Below are 20,844 nucleotides of genomic sequence, written 5' to 3'. Positions count from 1 at the left end.
TTTTTGCACACTTTCTTTCTTCTGTGGAACATAATAGAAGATATTTCGAGAGATGTCACACTGCTTTTATTCCATACAATTGATGTCAATGATCAGACCAAAACTGTTTGATTAGTTAGTCCACCCACAAATGAAAACTATGTTATCATTTAATAGGCTGGACAGCTTTTAAGTTGGTATTTCCTGAAAAACTTGACATTCACCCTGTCTTTGGCATGGTTATGAAAGAAGAAGCAACAAATAATTTTTAGACTAATCTTTTTGGTTGATCTAGTTAAAGGGATATTTTACCCCAATATTTAAAATTCTGTCATCATTTACTCACCCTCAAGTTGTTCCAAAACCTGAATGAATTTATTTCTTCTGCTGAACACAAAATAAAGATATTTTAAAGAATGTCGGTATACCAAAGAGTTGATGGGCCCCATTGACTTCCGTAGTCTGTTTGTTTGTTTATTTATTTATTTTTCCATACTATGGAAAACAATGGGGACTATCTGCTGTTTGGTTACCCATACTCTTCCAAATAAAGTAAATTATTACGTGAACTATCCCTTTATCAAAACTGAACAGAATGATTCGTTGTTCACGAATCAAACTTATCCAGTTCTCAAGTTCAACTCACTCAATCCAGTCACATGCAGTGGTCAACAACCTGAAAGTGAACATTATCAGTGAACAATGACTTACATCTTGGTCTGTTCCTCACATAAAGTTATCATATGTGAATAAACAAATATTATTTTTTAGGTGAACAATTACTTTAAAGTCTGTTCCTGTGTAAGCTAACATATTTTTCCTGTTCTATTTAAGAACATTTAAGGAATTTGTTAATTTTACTGGGGTAAAGGGGTGGTTGGTCTGGTCTTATCTACTGGACAAAAGCATTTCAACAAGGTATGAGTAACACTAACCCTAACCCAGTTCATTTCCTTATATAGTCTGCCACTATTCCAGTTCTGATAAGCCTTATCACACTCTCTGACATGTCAGTATAAAAACCCAACAGGGGCTCTTACAACACATTTCCCAGCTTTTCCCATCTCCACTCTCAGCATCGGCATTATGGCACCAAAAAAAGTTGAACCCAAGAAACCAGAGCCTAAAAAACCTGAGCCGAAGAAAGAAGAAGCCCCAGCTCCTGCCCCGGTTCCAGAGACACCCAAAGAGCCCGAGCTGGACCTGAAGAGTCTCCCGCTGGAATTTACCGCTGACCAGATCGAAGAGTTCAAGGATGCCTTTACTCTTTTTGATGAGACGCCAATGGGCGAGATGAAGATAAGGTATTCCCAGTGTGGAGACGTGATGAGGGCCCTGGGTCACAACCCTACCAATGCTGACGTGCTGACCGTGCTGGGGAAGCCCAAGGCTGAAGATATGAACACCAAATACCTGGACTTTGAGACGTTTCTGCCCATGCTGCAGCATATCTCAAGAGCCAAAGACCAGGGGACATTTGAGGACTTTGTTGAGGGTCTGAGAGTCTTTGACAAAGAAGGAAATGGAACAGTGATGGGTGCTGAGCTCCGTCATGTCTTGGCAACACTTGGGGAGAAAATGACAGAAGATGAGGTGGACCGTCTGATGGCCGGACAAGAAGACGCCAACGGCTGCATTAACTACACGTCCTTCATCAAGCACATCCTCTCTGGGTGAGCTGAAGCTGCAAAGATTGCTGAATGAAATTGGAACTCTAAATGGCAACTGTCAAAACACTGGAAAGAAAATATGTCTTGTCTGTATGTCTTGGAAAGCATCAAATAAAAACTATCCAAATTTGTTTCGTCTGAGATTTTTTTTTTGTTCTGTAAATCTTGTTGTTGAGTTGTCAAATTCAGATGTTATAGAGAAGGAAGTTACAGCTTTAACTACTTGTTCTACAGTAGGCTATATACTCTTAAAAATAAAGGAGCCAGCAAAGAGCAAAAAGGAGTTTTGACAAAGATGCCCTTTACAAAGTATTTATTCTTAGTTTTCTAAAAGCAACCTTATGCAACAGTTAGGCCTAACTCGAATTTGATTGGCTGAGCTGCGTTCAAAGAGATGTCAACTCTAACACTGGGATACTGTTTGTATCACTCAGCTTGTCTGTTTTTTTTTTCTTCACGTTTTCTTCACACTTATTTTATTTTTTTCTGTGAATGTGCGAGATTTCTGATACATTAGATGCTATAGGTAAATAACTAGAAGAACAACAAGGTGCAATAAATAGTAAAATCATTCATTCGTCGACTAATTCAACTGCTTTTTGAATGAGTCACTGAATCAAAAAACACTGATTCATTTTGTGAAGTTACCCGCTGTTTCTTGGAGATGCAACGCAGTTGTCGGAGGGAAAACAGTCAAAGTAACTGGCACTGTTGTGTCTAAAAGGTAAGTTAATGAACATTAATATATATTTTTAACCGTTGTATAAAAACAAGATTGCAGTCGCTATCATGCTGCTGTTGTATTACACGGCTGTTTGTTTGTGTTGGCTATCACAACCAAATTCGGAAAACGGCACTGCTTGTGTGATATTGCTTAATTTTTTTTTATATTACTGAGTGTGTGAAGACCTTTTTATAGTCCAAAGAATATTTTTCCACTACAAAGAACCTTTTATGCAATGCTAAGGTTAGCACTTTGAAGTAAAATAAATTATCAAACTTGTGGACTTTATCAGCACATAATGGCTATTCTGATATTGAGTATACTCTTGTGCATAATGGCTATGGTCTATTTGAAGAGCAGCACTGTGTGGTTAATTCTTGAAATTTGTATTTTCTTTCAGATGATTCATATCAAATTTATAAAATGCAGACCATCAGCACACATCCTTAAACAGACACCCTGCTGTTCTGGGCCCTGCATTCAATTTCAATGTAATTAAGTTTAGGACATAGTGACTATAACATTGATTGGCTAAGTAGGGTACATGTTGTACTTGAAGCTGTAGATGAGTGTGTAATACTCTGGGAGGGGGGCGAGTGGGTAATTCCTAACTTTATGAGCGATAAAAAGGCCGATTTTGCAGCTTTGAACCTCAGAAAAATACCTGAGCCATTTTCCTTGCGGTTGTCATGCATCTTGTTCTTGTAAATCCACCTTTTCCCCATTATCAATCATCAATATGCTGTGAAAATAAACACAAGCCGTTCATATTATAACATTATGTTTGGCGGGATTCCTCCACGGTCTTCCCATGTCTGACATTTTTGTGATGTTCTCTGCATAACTACATTCTTCATGATCTATAACTGCATTTATTGAGTAATTTAGATGCTTAGAAGTTTTGCCAAGATTCAAATGCTCGTGAATCCATGAGATTCGCTTTTCGTGCGATTTATATCTGCTTGCAGTTATAATGGCAGCTTACCCAGTAAACCAACCCCCTTTTGCTTACAGCTTTGGCAGCTTGAAGCTCACTGGATTTTCCCCATCTATGCTCAATCAGGAGAGCAAAAACAGAACCGCAGGTAAGTCCAAGGAAGGATGTTATTTCATTGTTTATGAGAGGAGAGTTTGTTTATGGTGACAGGTAATGCCCTGGCAGGCCCGGATGACACCACATCTGTACTTCCCCTCTGTTACATCCCAAACAAACCCAGGAAAAGCAGCCACCCATCAATCAGATACTCATTCCTGTCACCACACACATTATGTCTATCAGGCATGCGTCTTTTTCCATTTTCATATGCCACATCTCTCATGTTAAATATCCTGTGAGTCATTTGGTCTATTCCGCTTCTAGGTGGCCAGTTTTCCAAAGTGTGAGACGAAACCTCAAAGTTTGATTCTTGTTTGTCGAATAGTTTGGATTAAATAGTTTGTCATTTTGACAAGCCTCTCAGATTTGAACAGCAGAGTTTGATTCTCTAGGTTGGACTATAGGCCCAAAAGTGAATCTGTCACACACAAAGGCTGTTTTCTTTGGCTGGACTGAGCTATAACCAGCTTTGTCTCTTTTCATCTATAAGAGACAAAGTATGTTTTATTTTAGAGATGTGTATGGTTGTTTTTATATGTTCTTTCAAGATATAAAGACCACTGACAGAGATAACAGTTTAAGCTGAGTTTGGATCCAAAGACAACGTCTGACCAACTAATGACTCTTTTTGTGTGTGTATGTGGTTCACGTTGGGATATACATATGGCAGAAGAGTTTAAGTTCACAAGAAACCTATAGACATGAAACTGTAGTCGATTCTGGGGGATGTTTGGCACATGATCAAGGAATGGTGGCCTTCAAGACTGAGCTCGAGCATCTTTATTATCTCAAACAACAGTTTATTATTCATTGATGTCCAGACGTATATTTTATTCTTTCAGAGCACATGGGTTCACCGAGAAATAACAAAAGGATCCTTTAGCAGAGACCTCTCACAGGCGAGACTTTCTCCTCAGACGGCCCGAAGAGAGACATGAGGTGATAGGCTTACATTCAACACAGTGCAAATATCATCCTAAATGTCAGAGAACTAAGAGTGCTAAGGAAGACTGATCTCTGAAGCTTACTGTACATTGGGAGAAGGACTTCAAAAGATATAAGGTATAAGGTGTTTCAAAAGAGTCTTCTTTTCTAGTCATCAGTCTTTATTTTATTTCACTCACACATTAAATGCTCATAATATAGATAATAAGAACGAGGCACGAGTCTATACATAGTTCAAAGTTGGTACTCTTCTAACTTATTTTTCTTAAACAAATTAATACTTTTATTCAGCAAAGATGCATTCAAGTTGGTTAAACTGATTGTCATTTAAAATATGACAGTAAAGATATTTGTTACAAAAAATATATATTTCAAATAAACGCTGTATTTTGAACTTTCTATTCAACAAAGAATACTGAAAAAATGTATCGCAGTTTCCACAAAAATATTAAGCTTCACAATTGTTTTCGACATTGATAATAAGAAAGGTTTCTTAGGCACCAAATCAGCATATTAGAATGATTTCTGAAGGATCATGTCACAATGAAGACTGAAGTAATAATGCTTTACCATTTATATTTTTAAAATATATAAAAATCAACAGTTATTTTAAAATTTTGATTCAATAAATTCAGACTTGGCGATCATGATAATAACAAAATATATAATACAAATATATAATATAATAAATAACCAAAAAAACGAATATAGAGAGAGATGATAGAGAAAGCTTAGATGGAATCAAAGCCTCCCTTGTCTTACAAATGTCTTTTGATATTATATCTTACATTAATACAGTATATCTGACATTCATATTTATGACATTTAGCATATTTTACATAAATATGTCAAAATAAAATGTCAAAAGTCATTTATAAGAGCTCTGTTTTTAAGCGACATACACCTCCTTAGTCTCTTTAAAATAAATGCCTTTTGGGCCGCTTTTACTGCGAAAAGGAGGAGAGGATGTTCCCAGCCTACCTTAATCAGTACTATTGAGGTATCTCAGTGCACAAGCCCTCAGATCTGCACTAAATCTTCTTCACTGATGGGGGATGGGTCAGTGAGAGATGACATCATCGGCTGGAGTTGTGTGCTGTGCTTGTGTGTTGCAGAGATTTTGCCTTGTAAGAAGGACGAAATTTGTCTAATGACCACGTGAGGAATGACTTGCAGCCACATTCGACTATTAATATTATGATACAAACAAGAACAAACATCCATTTACACTTTGAAGACGCACATATTCGGTGTTAAAATTGATGTGGTGGCATGTGATATCACTAGGGGGCATTACTGCCCCAACACTTACTGTATGTATGTATAGATATATATGCTGTCTTGGCAGATGCTTTCTTAAAATCAATATACAGCAGAATACAGAATATGTGATAATAGCCTAAACCGGTAGCTAGAGAAATGCAGCACTAAGAAGCTGAAATGTCAATGTTGTAGGACCAGAAAATTACTTGTTGGAGCATCACTAGGGGGCATCAATATCAAAATATTTCTTTCTCTCTCTCTACATAACATCTGGGATTGTGCAGACAATATCCATTGTGTAACTTGTCAGTAATCATACATTCACATGTTCTACATTAGTTCAGGCATCTGGTCACCAGAATTAAAATGATTGAACCAAGATGCTCAGTCAGGCTGGGCTACAACCTGGGCTACAGTGCATTTGCACCAAGATTTACAGTTTCTTAGTAGACCAACCTGGTCATGACCTACATAAATTCACTGTCATGTATATGGAATTTGCTAGGACTCATTGTATCATGATTGAGAATCTCTGTTCAAACCCTGAAGAAATTATGGCCAGCCAATTGATAAAAGCCACACAGAGCGTAATGAATCAAGCATTTGAAGACTGCACAGAGTGATGGTTGAAGTCAGTCAGATTTGGAGTCTAGTGTTGCTCCTGTGGGTAGATGAGCGGTTCGGCAGGCTGACTTTATGCACAATGACATGGCCACAGGAACCTGCCAGAGTCCATTAAAATCTTTCCCAGTCAGGTGTCTCCTCTGCTTCTCTACACACGGTCCTCCAGCTCACCGCCAATGCACTCTGCTCCCAGAACAATCGATATGTTATGTTACCATCCAGGATGAAACGGGTTTCTCCAGCCTGCTGTGCCATTTCAGCAGGTTTGGGTGGGTGGGTGGGGGGGTTGTCAAAGTCAGTTCTTAAACAGATATGATGGTGCAGCTGCTTCATTGAGATTCCTGCACTTGAGTGAAAAGGGAATGATGGATAAACAAGCTTTGCTTTATGCTAAAGTTTGTCTAATCTCGTTTTGCGTAGCATATTTGGCAGTTTTGAGCACCTCCGATGCAGGTTCAGGGGCAATTTTTGTTAGAGTAATTCATCACTTTTTATTTGATATGGGACCCCACCTACAGTAAATGCCAGCTGAATATGATTATTTGGATATAGTTTAGTGAATTAATGTTCACAGGAGATCAAGAACAGATCACAGTGTTTATTTTACCCCCTAAGCCAAACCATATGTGGACTTCCAGTTTAGTAGGTGTTGTATCCTCAATGACATAACATCCCACACAAGCAGCGCCAGATTGATAACTTACTATGATGTTGTAGAAGCAGGCCAGAGGGAGGTTGGTGAAAAACCTAGCAATTTGATATTGAGGGACTTTTAAAACTGAGTATACATTAAAACTGAGTATTAGTTTAAAGGGATAGTTAACCCAAAAATGAAAATGGTCAAATTTAACTAAAGACTTTTGTTCATTTTTGAAATACAAATTAAGATATTTTAATGAAATTTGATCATTTTAAATATTTTAACCTCCATTGAAAGTCTGATCCAGCGATGCGCTTCAAAAAGTATTTTGAAGAGGCACGATCACTTCATATGATGAACAGATTTAATTTAGGATTTTAAACATGGATCAATGCACATACAAGCAAAAGCTCAAACATGCTGCTTAATGCAAGAGCCAGTGAGGTATTTTCGTCCTGTCATGCAAGCATGTTTGAGCTTCCTTTTACCATTATTTGATGTGTTCTATGTATGTGCGTTTATCAATGTTTATATGTGAAGAAATTCCTAAATTAAATCTCTTCATCATATAAAGGGAATACGCCTCTTTCTGAAACCAGTAGAATGTAGAATGAAATAGTAGAATGGACTTTCAATGGTGGCACAGAAATCTCTCAGGTATTATTAAAATTAATAACAGCTACTTTTGTTTTGAAGAAGTTCAAACTTCTTATAGGTTTGTAATGTCATGAGAGTGAGTAAATGATGACAGAATTTTTGGTTGAACTAACCTAACGTTTGAATTAGTGCTCATTCCAGAAAGCTGAGCAATATTTTCCAGCTGACAGCTAGCCGGAAAGTTTAGCTTGCTAAGAGCTTTTAAGAATCTAATTAATGTAGATGTCAGTCATCCTATCACATGTGTTAGTTTTGTAATGTAATATTTTCATGTTCCTTCTAACAAGTTGTTATTCTATCCTAAAATCTGTTCTTTGTTCTTCCTGTTAATCATTACATATAATTTTCTCAAGTTTTAACATGGACAAGGAAGTACAGCTTCTAAGGAATCAGTCTTCTGTCTGTATTGTTGTTTATTTAGTTTCATATTTCTGTCAGTCAGAATTTTTTTTTTTTTTTGAAAAACCAATAACATAGTAGGTGTGATAACCATGTCATATTTTGAAGGATGTTGATGGCATTAGAAAACTAAGACGAGTGGAAAAACAAACTATTTGCAGATATTATATTGGAAACAATTCACAATTGATAAAAAAATACATAAATTGATCAGATATTGCTCAATTTTAACAGGACACTTATAACATGCAATGCTGTTAAAGGGATAGTTCACTTTCCCTTCTTCTGTTGAGTTTCTTTCTTCTGTTGAACACAAAAGAAGATATTTTAAAGAATGTTGGTAACCAGACAGTTGACGGTAGCCATTGACTTCCATAGTAGGAAAAAAAAAAACTGCTACTTTCAACTGTCTGATTACCAGCATTCTTTAAGTTTAAACTATCTTCTTTTGTGTTCAACAGAAGAAAGAAACTCATACAGGTTTGGAATAAAGCGAGGGTGAGTAAATGATGACAATTTTCATTTTTGGGTGAACTATCCCTTTAAGGTGTTAAGCCAAGAATTTAATGTTTACTAAAGTTGGAGCTAGAAAAATTCTCACTTGTTGGGATTTAGTCTGCGTTGGCAGTACAATACTTTGAAGGCCTTGTTTTGGTCAGTGGCTTTAGGGTGTGGGAGAGTGGAACCCCTGTTTTCATGCATTTTTGTTAACGTTAAAGGTGGGCAGGGTCAGAAAGCATTGATTTGAAAATGAGACGTCCCATGCCAAGCCTCATGTCTGAGCGGAAGGTAATGGGGGTATGGAAAGAGAAGGGGCCAACATGGAGGAGTGGGGCACAGGGGTCAATATTCTGGAAAAACGCAGGAGGGGGATGTTTGAAGTGGGTGGTCTCATGAGAATGCCTGGCAAATTAGGATGCAATCTAGGAGTAACTATGGATACAACAACACATGCTGGAATACGGAGAAACATTGACAACAACAACCCAGTGGCTTGGATAAATGAATTTTAATCCAAAAATTTAAAATCACATACCATATACCGGTATTCAACAAAGTATAGTGTGACATTTTTTAAAAAGATTATATGAAGATTCAATTAATTAAGGAGTCAAATTTAGTAGTACATTATATTAGATTGCATTTGTTCTCTGCTAAGACATTAATTATATCAAAGAGTGTACTTTGTGGATGGTTTAAAATATGACCGGGTATAGTACTCAATAAAGTTTGAACATTGTTGCTGTTGCCCACACCAAGACATATTTGAAAGTAGTTACTACACAAAAGAAAGACAACTATCAATTTGAAGAGGTCAACTTGAATGGATGTATGATGTCTGAAGTCAGTGGAAGGGTGGAGGAGGGGATTTGGAGCATCTTGGGAGGTTGAAGATGGGATGAGGTGGAGGGTTGGGGCTGTCACCACAAGATTGAGTAATTTTTGAGACATTGATTTCACATCTAAGGATAGTTTACTCAAAACTGAAAATTCTGGCATCATTTACTCATCGTTTACATGTATTATTTTCTTGGGACACGAAAGAGATATTTGGAATTTTTTTTTTTCTTCTGTTTTTGTCCATACATGAAGTCAATGGGGTCCAAAACATCATTGTAATGGCAAAAAATATATTTTGTTTTCCACAGAAGAAAGTAAATATATTTTTGGGACAACATGAGCGTGAGTAAATGATAAAATGTTTACATTTGAGTCAAATATCTGTTTACCACCTGGGGTAAATACCTTGAGCATTAAATGTAAAGAAGAATGTAGAAGCAGAAACAATGGAGAATGGCAGTCCCCTGATTTTATAGCTGTAGTAGATAATCACGTAATGAATCAAAAGCTACCAATACTTGCAGGAAAATGACAGTAGCTGGTTTTCCATCCAAATGTGACGCAAACCTTTTCGCATTAACTATTTGTCGCACAAGTCAAAAATCACCTCAAGCGAGCGTAAAAACTTTTTTGCGAATTAAGGGATTTTTTTTTGGTGGCATTTCCATCACTTGTTTCTAAAGCAATACATTAAAATTTGCGTTAAAACAGGGTGCTGGAAACATAGCTAGCAACATTTAAACATGCATGACGTATCACAATTTGGCATACACAAACGACATAATGCTGGGATGCAAAGCATTCAGGAGGAGTAGAAGAGCCTGAAATGCAATTTGCGGTAAAATTAATTAATTTATTGATGTCAACCTCAACCCATTGACTAAGCGTCATGAACAATACCTTCAGGAGGAGCGAGGGAGAACATTGATTGACCTCTATCAGGGTGGACAAGTGATCTCTATATCTTCTCACTCACATCTGTCAGGTATTGGGTTTCATTCACTAATAATTGTGTGGATTATTTCGTATTTGTACGCACAGGAGAACTTCTCATGAAAAATCTCGGCCTAATTCACAACACTTGCTTACGCACATGAATTTATTCGTAATCTCGTTCTAATGTTAGTGAATTTGTAGTATTCTAAATGAGCGGCTACCCGCACGAGGATAGTCATTTGCATAAAACACGTCCGAACCATCTTCATATAAGGGCTTTCCGCAAAACCTTTCCTTTACAGCCTTTAATTTCTTTCGTCAAAGATATGCCGGATCTCTCGCCAGATCCTCGAGAAATGCCAAGTGTATCATTCTCAAAACCAGTAAACCATAAACACCTTTACAGACCCAGATTACAGACCTTTCATTAGCCAGCTGTTCAGATGCGTAGATCTGTTAATATGGTATTTCTTTTTCCCCTTGAATAATCTTGATTTTAATTGAAATTTATTTGAGTAATTTCTATATTATATTTGTTTGTGAGAACACGCATTGTATGGAGCGTGTTTACAGATCTTGTTGTTGACGCACAGTGATTTGATCAGTTCATTGTCCATTGAAATGGGTTAAAGTTGTTTTTTTTATGACGGTCTGAGAGCAGGTTGTTCTCTCTCATACTGCATTTGGCAGGACACTAGTTGTGTGTCGCTGTAAAAGAGCAGCCTGTCCCTTGAGCTCATTCATCAATTGATCAGTTGGCAGACTGAGCTCTTTCATCAGTTTGAAAGATGGCTATATGAATCCTCTTTATTTCTCGATTCACTCCCCCACTGACTTGAAATGCAATACACAAATTAAAGAACATTCCTTTATAACAACCTCCATCTTCATCAGCAAAATTACAGTAGTTAGGTGGCAAGACCAATTATGTTCATTCTGTCCTTTTTACTTCTACACAATTTATCATTACATAATGCATACATTTACTCACTTCTAAGTTGATTAAAAAGTCAGCAAATCACTCCCATCTCTGCGGAAAAGACGTGTGAATTTCCAAACTGGTCCAGACTGCGTGTGTTCTGGTCTAACTTTTCACCATCAAAATCATTTAACCAGTATGATGATGGTCGACTTGCTCGTTAAACTTTTTAACCACAAAAAAACATCTTATTCTTATGAGACCAAAATCAACAGAGATGCTCTGCCAATTCCTCTGGCTTATCGCATATAGAAAAAATTCTAATTGCAGTTTTTAAAGCCCTTCATGGTCCTGCACTGCAGTATCTAGCAGATCTTATTCATCCTACTCTCCTGCTCAGACACTTAATTCCTCCGGAGCCAATTTATTCACGGTTCAAGATTGTCCTCCATGGGTGGTAGGTCTTTCAGTGACCCCTATAGACACGGGAATTCTCTCCCGCATTATCTCTGTGAAGTTTCATCTCTTCCCACCTTCAAAATTCTATTGAAAAGGCACTGTTCACATATTGTTGTTGAGATGTTTATGCACTTCCTTTTTTGTAACTAATTAAATTGGTTCGTTTGTATCTTTGTTTGCTATGTTTTTTGTCTATTTTTTATATTCTTTCATTTTTCTGTCATGTGAAGGATTTGTGAAATGCATAATAATGATAAGAACAATAATAATATAACTATAACCACAATTATGATTTATATTATTGTTGGTATAATTATTAATAAAATATTTGTGAAATGCACAAAATAATATTTTACTATTTTATTCTGTATATATATATATTCCTTTCAGTTGTTTTCTGTTTGTGAAACACCTAATAATAATAATTGTGAAATGCACAAAATAATTATATATTTTTTTCTTTGTATCTTTGTTTTTTTGTCTCTTTTTATATTCTTTCTTTTACCATTGTTTTCTGTCATTTGAAAGGTTTGTGAAATGCACTATATTATTATTATTATTATTAGTAGTAGTAGTAGTATTTGTGAAATGCACTATATTATTATTATTATTAGTAGTAGTAGTATTAGTATTTGTGACATGCATGCACTACTACTACTACTACTACTACTACTACTGTACTACTGTTATTACTACTATTATTAATAATATTAATATTATTATTATGCATTCTAAAAACCACTTATCCTCTGTAGGGCCCCGGCGATGATGGAGCCTATCCCAGTGTCTCAGGCCACATGCAAGAATGGCCAGTAATAATAATAATAATTACAGAATCAGTGTAGAAATAACAATAAAAACATGAATTGGCAATAAAAATAGAAAGCATTTTTCATTTGTATGCAACAATTAAAGCAAAAACTAGTAGTGTAAATCTGAAGATTAGAGGTAGTCATATAAACAGAATAAGAGAAGATTAAAGCTGTGAGAACTAAGTAAAGGGAGCAGGAGAGAAGGAACAGAGGGGTTTTAAAGGTGAAGTTAATAGCAGGGCTACGAGTGTAACAGTATCTCTACCCTCAGCAGGCACAAATGTTTCCTCACATTGCTCTATTTGGGCTGTAGAGCTGAGATCTGCCTGTCTGCAAAGGGGAAACTGTTTATTTGAATTAAATGTCATTCCTGGGGTTCCATATGGAACTGGTATATCCTTCATTTTTATGTGGTCTGTTTGATTTGAGAAATCAGGAGCTGTCCTGCACTGCGCTCAGGCTGGAGGCTTAGGTTAAGGTCTTTACAGTTTCCTATAGGTACACTTTCCAGACCACAGGGGGGAACTAACTTTGTGTAAATTGGCCGAGGTCCATCATGCCGTCTTCTTAGGGTTGGAGAAACAGACAAAGTCTGTGCTGCTCTCTAAAAGGACCACTTGTTTGTTGCGTTTGAGTATGACCCTCATTAATACCGGCCACTTAAGTTCTCATGGATTCTGTTTGAGCTACTTGGCCCCCGACTTTAAAGCAACATGGTTTCATATTTTAAAAGTATAGTTTCCATTCAGCAAATAAATACATTACTAAAGCACCAATGTTATGGAGAGATACTAGTTTTCCTACTGTACAGCTCCAGTTTAATTTCATCTCTTGGTTCATTGTCTGAGAGGAGCTTCAGATCTGGTAGAAAGATCAGATCCACACTTCCAGAAATAGATCACTGACTAGCAAATAATCACTCCAAACAAGCTGTTACTTGAAATGTTAAGTTAAAAAAACACTTACACTTTGATTATGTTCCTCTTAGCATTTAAAAGTGTTTGTTTGTGTAACTGCATTTTATTGGTGTATTCTTGGCTATGTCATACTTCTAATTACTTCATGCTCACTCTGCAGTTCTCTGTAGTTAAACAGAACACTATGACTCAGTAAATGGAGACCAACATTGCTAAACTCAATTTATAATATAATATAAAATAGCTTTTTGAGAGGATTAGATGTACAATTAGGTTTTATACTGATGCCATTGCAATGGTAAGTAGGCATAAAAATGTAGCTATAGGGATGGAAAACATCACAAATTTAATGATTATGTTTTCGATTCAATTCCTCTTAATGATTACGGTTTCTTGAAGTCGGCATGAAACAGAAGATGTGATAGCCTTTTCTTCCCTATTGTGACGTATGTCCGAGTAAAACGGCTTGAGGAATGAGAAAAAAAATGGAGGACGGAACTTGATTGTGTCCTTTAGGAACTGATTGAATTGTAAGAAGTTGGCCGTTGCTAACTAAATGGAGGCAGATCTGAATGCCAGTTTGCAGTCAGGTATGGAGGATATTTAGTCCCATCCTCCACTGAGAACGTCTATGCAAGCTTGAGAACTATGCAACTATGCAAGATTGTTTCCTCTACTGAATAAAAAAGGTAATTGCGACTTTATCTCACAATTCTGCCTTTTTTTTCTCAGAATTGCATGATATAAGCTTGCAATTCTGAATTATAAAGTCGTAATTGCGTGTTCTATAGTTTGTCTTGCAATTCTAACTTTTTTTTCAATTGCGAGTTTATATCTCACAATACCGACTTTATAATGTGCAATCACGAGGTTTAATCTCACAATTCTGAGAAAAGAAGTCCAGATTGCGAGATATAAACTCGCAATTGCGAGAAAAAAGTCAGAATTGCAAGAAAAAAGTCAGAATTGCAAGATATGAACTCGCAATTGTGCAAAAATGTCATAATCTTGCAATTGCAAGTTTATATCTTACAATTCTTACATTATAACTCGCAATTGCGAGATGTAAACTCACAATTGTGAGAAAATAAGTTAGAATCGTGAGAGAGTCACAATTATCTATTTGTTTTTTAATTCTGTGGCAGAAACAAGCTTCCATAGAGAACAGACGTCATCTTGAGAGGGAAGGAGGTTTGCGTTTTTGATTGACTAAAAACAATTGGCTCATGAGTCTTTTGTTGAATCTCACTACATGGTTTGCACTGCAATGTGCTGTAGATTCAGTAGCTGTGTGTGCTGAACAGTAATGCAGGAAACATCTCAGTATTTTAGTTCAGTGTTCTGTCTGCATCACTGGAAGAATGCTAACAACCAAATACCATGTCATTTGGTCACTGTATTTTATTTTTACCTGTTCTCGGGTTTAAAAAAACCTGCACAACTACTGTATAAGCAAAATTACACAACTGACTTTTAAATCTACTTGTTTCTGTAACAGTTTACTGCACAAACCAGTAAATTGCCTCAAAATCTGACAACTTTTAAATGTAGCCAACACGTCTCTATATACAATATAGCCACAGGCTGTTGTTTTGCATTAACATAAGACCTGTCTGTTTTTAAATCTGGTTTAAAACTGTTTTCATTGGCCTGTGCACTACCAATTGCATGTGTTGCCATCATGGGAAGCATTTCCTTGTCCTTGTCCTTGACCCAGTTCTTACAAGTATGTACCTCTTTTCTAAAGGAGCTCCTTTTCGTCATCATCTTCGTCCACATTGTTTGATCATTCTCTGATATTCTGTCAGTCCAGGAGAGCGATGAAAAGACTGTGATTGATGAATGAGAGGTAATGTTGAATGCTGCTCTTGATGGAAAGATGTCAGCATCTTTGACAGGCTAATGTATCGTAATAATGTACTTTAAAGGGATCAGTCCTAGCAGGAGGATAAGAGTAAAAAGTTCATAGCCATATAAAAACAAAGATGACCATTATTTGTAGTTTCGTGGTTCGTGAGGAACAGTTCCCCAGGGTACTACTTGTGTGGAAGATACATAATCCCGAGCATCAAGCATATGTGCGCACCTGCACTCCTCTACACCGTAGATCAAAACCAGGACAAATCTGGAACTAACAATTTTGTATGAATTATGTAAACTACAGGAATGCAAGTTATTTATCTGATTGAAACTTTATGTGCAATGTTGTATGTTGAATTAGTCATATTAGCACATCTTTTGTGGGAGTAGCTCTCAACTGTTTAATTTTCCTTACAATTTATATATAAATATAATTTATAAGAAAATAAGTAAAAATAAATACATTTGGGATCAGTGAGATGCATTATATTGATCAAAAGTTGCATTAAATAATTATAATATTGTATTTATAATTTTAAAGGGGTGGTATAATGCCCTTTTTCACACTCAAAAAAATTACTCTTTAAAGCTACTCAATTTAATTATGGACAGTGGTTCCACACAAGTAAATTACTTTATATTAACATTAATGGATTTTTTTTTTATCTATGTAAGCTCCTTGTGTTGTGACAACACAACTGAATGAGAAAGAATCAATGTAAAATAGTAATGTCCAACCAAATCAATGGAATTGCTTCCCTGTAACTTAAACTGGTTAAGTTTAGTGAACATGCTTTATTTAAAACTGCACTGAAAGAATAAAGTGAGCTTAATTCACATGATTATTCAATTGAACTTCTAGAAATATAGAATAGCTATTTGCTGGTATAGCATCTAATAACATATTAAATGCTAAAATATGCTCCTTCAGCCATATGAATTTAACTCATTTGAATCAGTCCACAACCTAACCACATGCTCCACTCTTCTCCACAATGGTGACCCACTGTAATTTAAATGGTTCTAATAATTCCAATGTAATTGAACATTAAACACAATTACACAATATAAAGTCTTCCTCTTTTCTCATTTTCTCAAAAACACATAAAATAACACTTAATTTCAACATTTATTCTCTCTTAATTCAGCTATATGCAAAGCATGCTGGGAACTAACAAGCACCGCCCAGTTTCAGTCACAACACAAATCATTCATGTAATCCAACACAAATGGATTAAGTAAATTTAAATTGTACATATATTTAAGCAGATGAACACAATCAAATTAAGTTTGGACAAAATGTATAGCAATTGTGTTGCTTAAGCTCATTTGAATTAAGAAATTTGAACAAGCAGCCAACATTTCTTTCTTCTTCTGTGCAATATAAAAGCATCCCAGAACAGACTTTACGAAATACTAACAGAAATTAAAGACTTTGCCTTTAGATTAACTTTATATTTTCTTATCTGTCTGACTTCTAGCTCTAACACCATGCAACTTTCTACCTTCTTCGCACGCCATCTTCATTCAATATGTTGGAAATCAGCACATCGTTTTTTGTTTTTTTTTTGGATCGTGAAATTAAACCCTTTACATTAGTTTAACGATTGATAATTAAGCATAGTCGAAAATTATAAAGGTTAAGTTAAAGGTGCCCTAGAATGTTTTTTTTTATTATTTTATAATGTTTCCTGGGTTACCCTTATAATGTTAGTATGTTTTTTAGATAAAAAATAATCATAATTTAGAAATAAATGGCATTTTTCCTAGCCTGCTTTTAGCCTCTGATTTGAACACTCTGTTTGAAGGGGCGTGTCTGCTGTGGGATTCAGTGTAACCGCGGCCACTGCTGTGATTGGCTGACATGCTTGCATATGAAATAGCTAGTACGCATTACATGTGAAACACTCTCCCGAATACTTTTACTACTGCTATTATACGTTTTTACTATAACAGCTATCGAGATTAACGAATCGTGAGCTGTTTTTAAAGTATTTAGATCTATTCCCATCACATAAAATGTTGCCGTGATGAGCATTGAGCAGATGACAGTGTGTTGATCGCGAGAATGAAGATCTTATCATTGCAAAGCAGTTTCTGCACTCTCTCTGCTTTCACCAATGCAAACACGATGATGTAAATACAGTAAGAGCTTCGTTGTGCAGTAACGTGCGTCATTGATTTCATAACGAGTTTGGCAAGTGTCCAGATAAACTCGCGCTGTGTGGAAAGATTGTTCTTTGATCGCTTTCTGTATATAATTTGTTCACAATTTAAATACGATTATTTTCATCCTACTAAAAGAAACGATGTGAAGCTGATATTTTAGTCACTGGCTTGACTTACTGATGCATAAACAGTATTGAACGATTTTGAGAGAAAGATTACCTGTCTGAACTTGAACAATTACACATCAGAAAGTGTTGCTTGGTAGCTCGATCCGAGGCCAGCTCTGTATTGGCCCAAGTTGAGGAAACAGTCGTCGGTGAAATGTTTGGAAATTTCCAGAGAAAATAAAATTAACCCATTGTTTCTTCAGAGGCTCAGATGAAGGAACTAAAAATACTTTTGTGTTCATGTGTACATCCACACTGAGCAACTGCCATGCTTCGGCTGCGCAGTTCCGCCTGGCATTGAACATGGGTTGGCATTATGCAAATATTTGGAGGCGTACATATTAATGATCCCGACTATTGCGTCACAGTCGGTGTTGTGTGGAGAACCGACCGTTTTTCAGGGGTGTTTTTCATAAACGTGAATTAAATGAGAACGCGAAAACAGTCCAGTTTGAGATTCACTCTATGTCATGTCCATGCACTGAACTCTTGTTATTTGACTATACCAAGGTAAATTCAATTTTGAATTATAGGTCACCTTTAATTAAACGCAATACAATAGTGTTTTGGAGTTAAAATAAATATATCTGTGTTACTTTAACATAAAATATTTGGGTAAAAAGAACAGTGCCACAAAACCATTTTTTTGAGTGCACAAGATGTAAAATAAGTCTTTGATGTCCCCAGAGTGTGTATGTGAAGTTTTACCTCAAAATACCCCACAGATATTTTTATATAGCATGTTAAAGTTGTCACTTTTCAAGGGTGAGCAAAAACGCACCGTTTTTGTCTGTCCCTTTAAATGCAAATGAGCTGATGTTCCCTTTCAAGAAGAGGGCGGAGATACAACAGCTCATGTCCTTTTACCTGACACATGCACTGAAAATGTCAAAAACTTTTAGCCTTTTATGTTCAAACCGGAGTCAGACAATGATGGAGAGACTCGAGAAGAAGTGACAACATGTAGAATGCAACAGGACGTCTCTGAATGGTTAGTTGATGAATTTATGTAGCTTATGTGTAGTTACTTCTAGTCATTGATTAGCATATTCTGTCATGATAATCTATGAATCGCGTTCCCGGGGGCGGGGTTTATGTAAATTTTAGGGTTAGTGATGTCACTAACCCGGGAGGAATGTACTGTAGTCCCTACCAGCCGTTTGTTGTAGTCCTTAAAAAACGATTTCTTTAAAAGCAAATATCTCCCTTTGCTTTGAACTTTGAGCGTTGTAACTTTGCAGATGTTGTTTATGCTCAAACAGCAGTATTACACACTAACTAAAGTTAGAAAAGTGAAATCATAATCAACCACCCCTTTAAAAGATTTCTGTTTAAATAAATGCTGTTCTTTTGAACTTTGTTCATCAAAGAATCCTGGGGGGAAAAGTATCACGGTTCCATGAAAATAATATAAGCAGCACTGTTTACAACACTGACAATAAAAAGTTTCAGCATAATGAAATTATTTCTGAAGGATCCGGTGTCAATGAAGACGGGAGTAATGGCTGCTAAAAAATGGCATATTAAATTGTAATAATATTTCACAATATATTACTGTTTTTTGATCAAATACAATAAATGCAGCCTGGGTGAGCATAAGACACTAAAAAAATCTTGTATTTAAAATTGTTTTCTTTGTCTAAATGGTATATATTAAACATTCTGTTTCTATCTCTTTTTCTACAAGATACTTAGCTCACTTTTTCTTGTTGGCTCGACTTTTTTTCAGACAAAATCTGTACTATACTCACATCACAGGGATGCTCTCTTTACGGAAGGATAACCTGTCACCCGCACTGCAGGGTGACCTGAGGGAGTTGGGCTCTGAATGTTCCCACCACGTTGTACCCAAGCAGTATAACTGTCACACAGAGGAACACATCCTGACTCATGCGTTCCCTTACGTCTTCCAGAGCAAAGGACACAGGTCTCTGAAGTGGGGACATCTAATGCCCTCGGAGAGACTGTCTTATGTAAAGAACTGAAATATTCATTTGTCCACATGAGGGGGCTTTTCACTCCAAACACCTGAAGAAGCCACTAGTTGTGCGCAAACACAATCTAGGTCGGCCGATTCATGTGCTGCAGTTATTTGAAATTTGCATGACTACAAAATTAACTTAACCCTCAATTAAATTAAATTAAGACCACACATTTATTTTAGTCTTCATTATTTATAATTCGTTTTTCTTAAAATGAATTAATTTAAACAGGAAAATTACGTCAAATGATATCACACATTAACACATTACCATTGCCACTTTGCCAGACATAAAATACTGAATCTAAATTAAATATACAGAAACTAGAAAACACAAACTAAACTATTCATTTAAATTAAATTCTAATTTATTTGTAAAGCGCTTTACACAATACATATAGTTTCAAAACAGCTTTACAGAAAATGGATGTTTCTAGATTACAATTTTGAGTAATCTGTTATCAGAAGTGACTTTGTCAAAGTAATGTTTATATGGCAGAAATGTACAGTTCTAAGATGATACAAATCATGCAGTTGGCTAACATGTATTTATTTAGGCAGAAACAATGAGCTTGTTAAAGCAATCATTACAAGTTGTGATCATATGTATAGAACATTTGACAGATTTCATCTGGTTGTGAGTATCATCAGCAAAACAGTGGACACTCGCGAGCTTTGAGTTCTCAACTGCTGTTTTAACAGTAACAAATTTCTAAATGTTTGTGTGTGTTGACGGCTGGTTAGAGGGTGGAAAAGTGAGTGCTTCACTGTTTCAGTTCACTGTTCAGCGGTCATTCCCCTGTGTGTTCGGCACTGGTGATGGGTCCTATTTCCTGACAGAGCAACACAGGTGCGTTTGCGTCTTTTTCAAGATGTCATTCCACCTGTGCGTTTCTGGATGCGATCGTTCCCTTTTCCTCTCTGACGGTCACAATTGTTGCATCACGTGTTTGGGCTTACAACACGCTGAAGCAGCTTTTGTGGACGGTTCATGTTCCCATTGTGCGAATATGACTGTCACTGTGTTGAGATCGAGACTCGCCTTCATCCGCGAAGCGCGAGTGCCCATTACCATGCCCCACCCCCGGGTGCCGTGTGGGATGGGTGATCGGAGGATAGTAATGGATGTCTCGCCCGGTAACCATTCCCTGTGGGCTCCTCACTCCTCCATCATACCGCAGCCGATGGAATTCCTGTTAAACGTGCTAGTCCCTCTGTAATGGACCGATCAGCTGTTTCAATTGGGGTTCCCCCAGAGGATAAGATGTCGATAGCAGCATCGGAGG

The 20,844-nt window shown here is 36.6% G+C and overlaps 1 protein-coding gene across 1 annotated transcript; it reads left to right on the top strand.

Annotated features, from left to right (window-relative positions):
• Positions 1-834: 834 nt before the first annotated feature.
• cmlc1 (cardiac myosin light chain-1) lies at positions 835-1,787 on the top strand. The gene has a single exon (XM_056236751.1). It carries the CDS (start codon positions 1,066-1,068, stop codon positions 1,654-1,656), a length of 591 nt encoding a protein of 196 aa, XP_056092726.1. The 5' UTR covers positions 835-1,065; the 3' UTR covers positions 1,657-1,787.
• The last annotated feature ends 19,057 nt before the right edge of the window (positions 1,788-20,844 follow it).

This window comes from Rhinichthys klamathensis, unplaced genomic scaffold (assembly GCF_029890125.1).
Source record: "Rhinichthys klamathensis goyatoka isolate OS25496 unplaced genomic scaffold, OSU_Roscu_1.1 h1tg000019l_1, whole genome shotgun sequence".
In the NCBI taxonomy this organism is placed as follows: Eukaryota; Metazoa; Chordata; class Actinopteri; order Cypriniformes; family Leuciscidae; genus Rhinichthys; species Rhinichthys klamathensis.
Note: the sequence above shows the minus strand (reverse complement) of the source record. Positions and strands in the feature narration are given on the sequence as shown.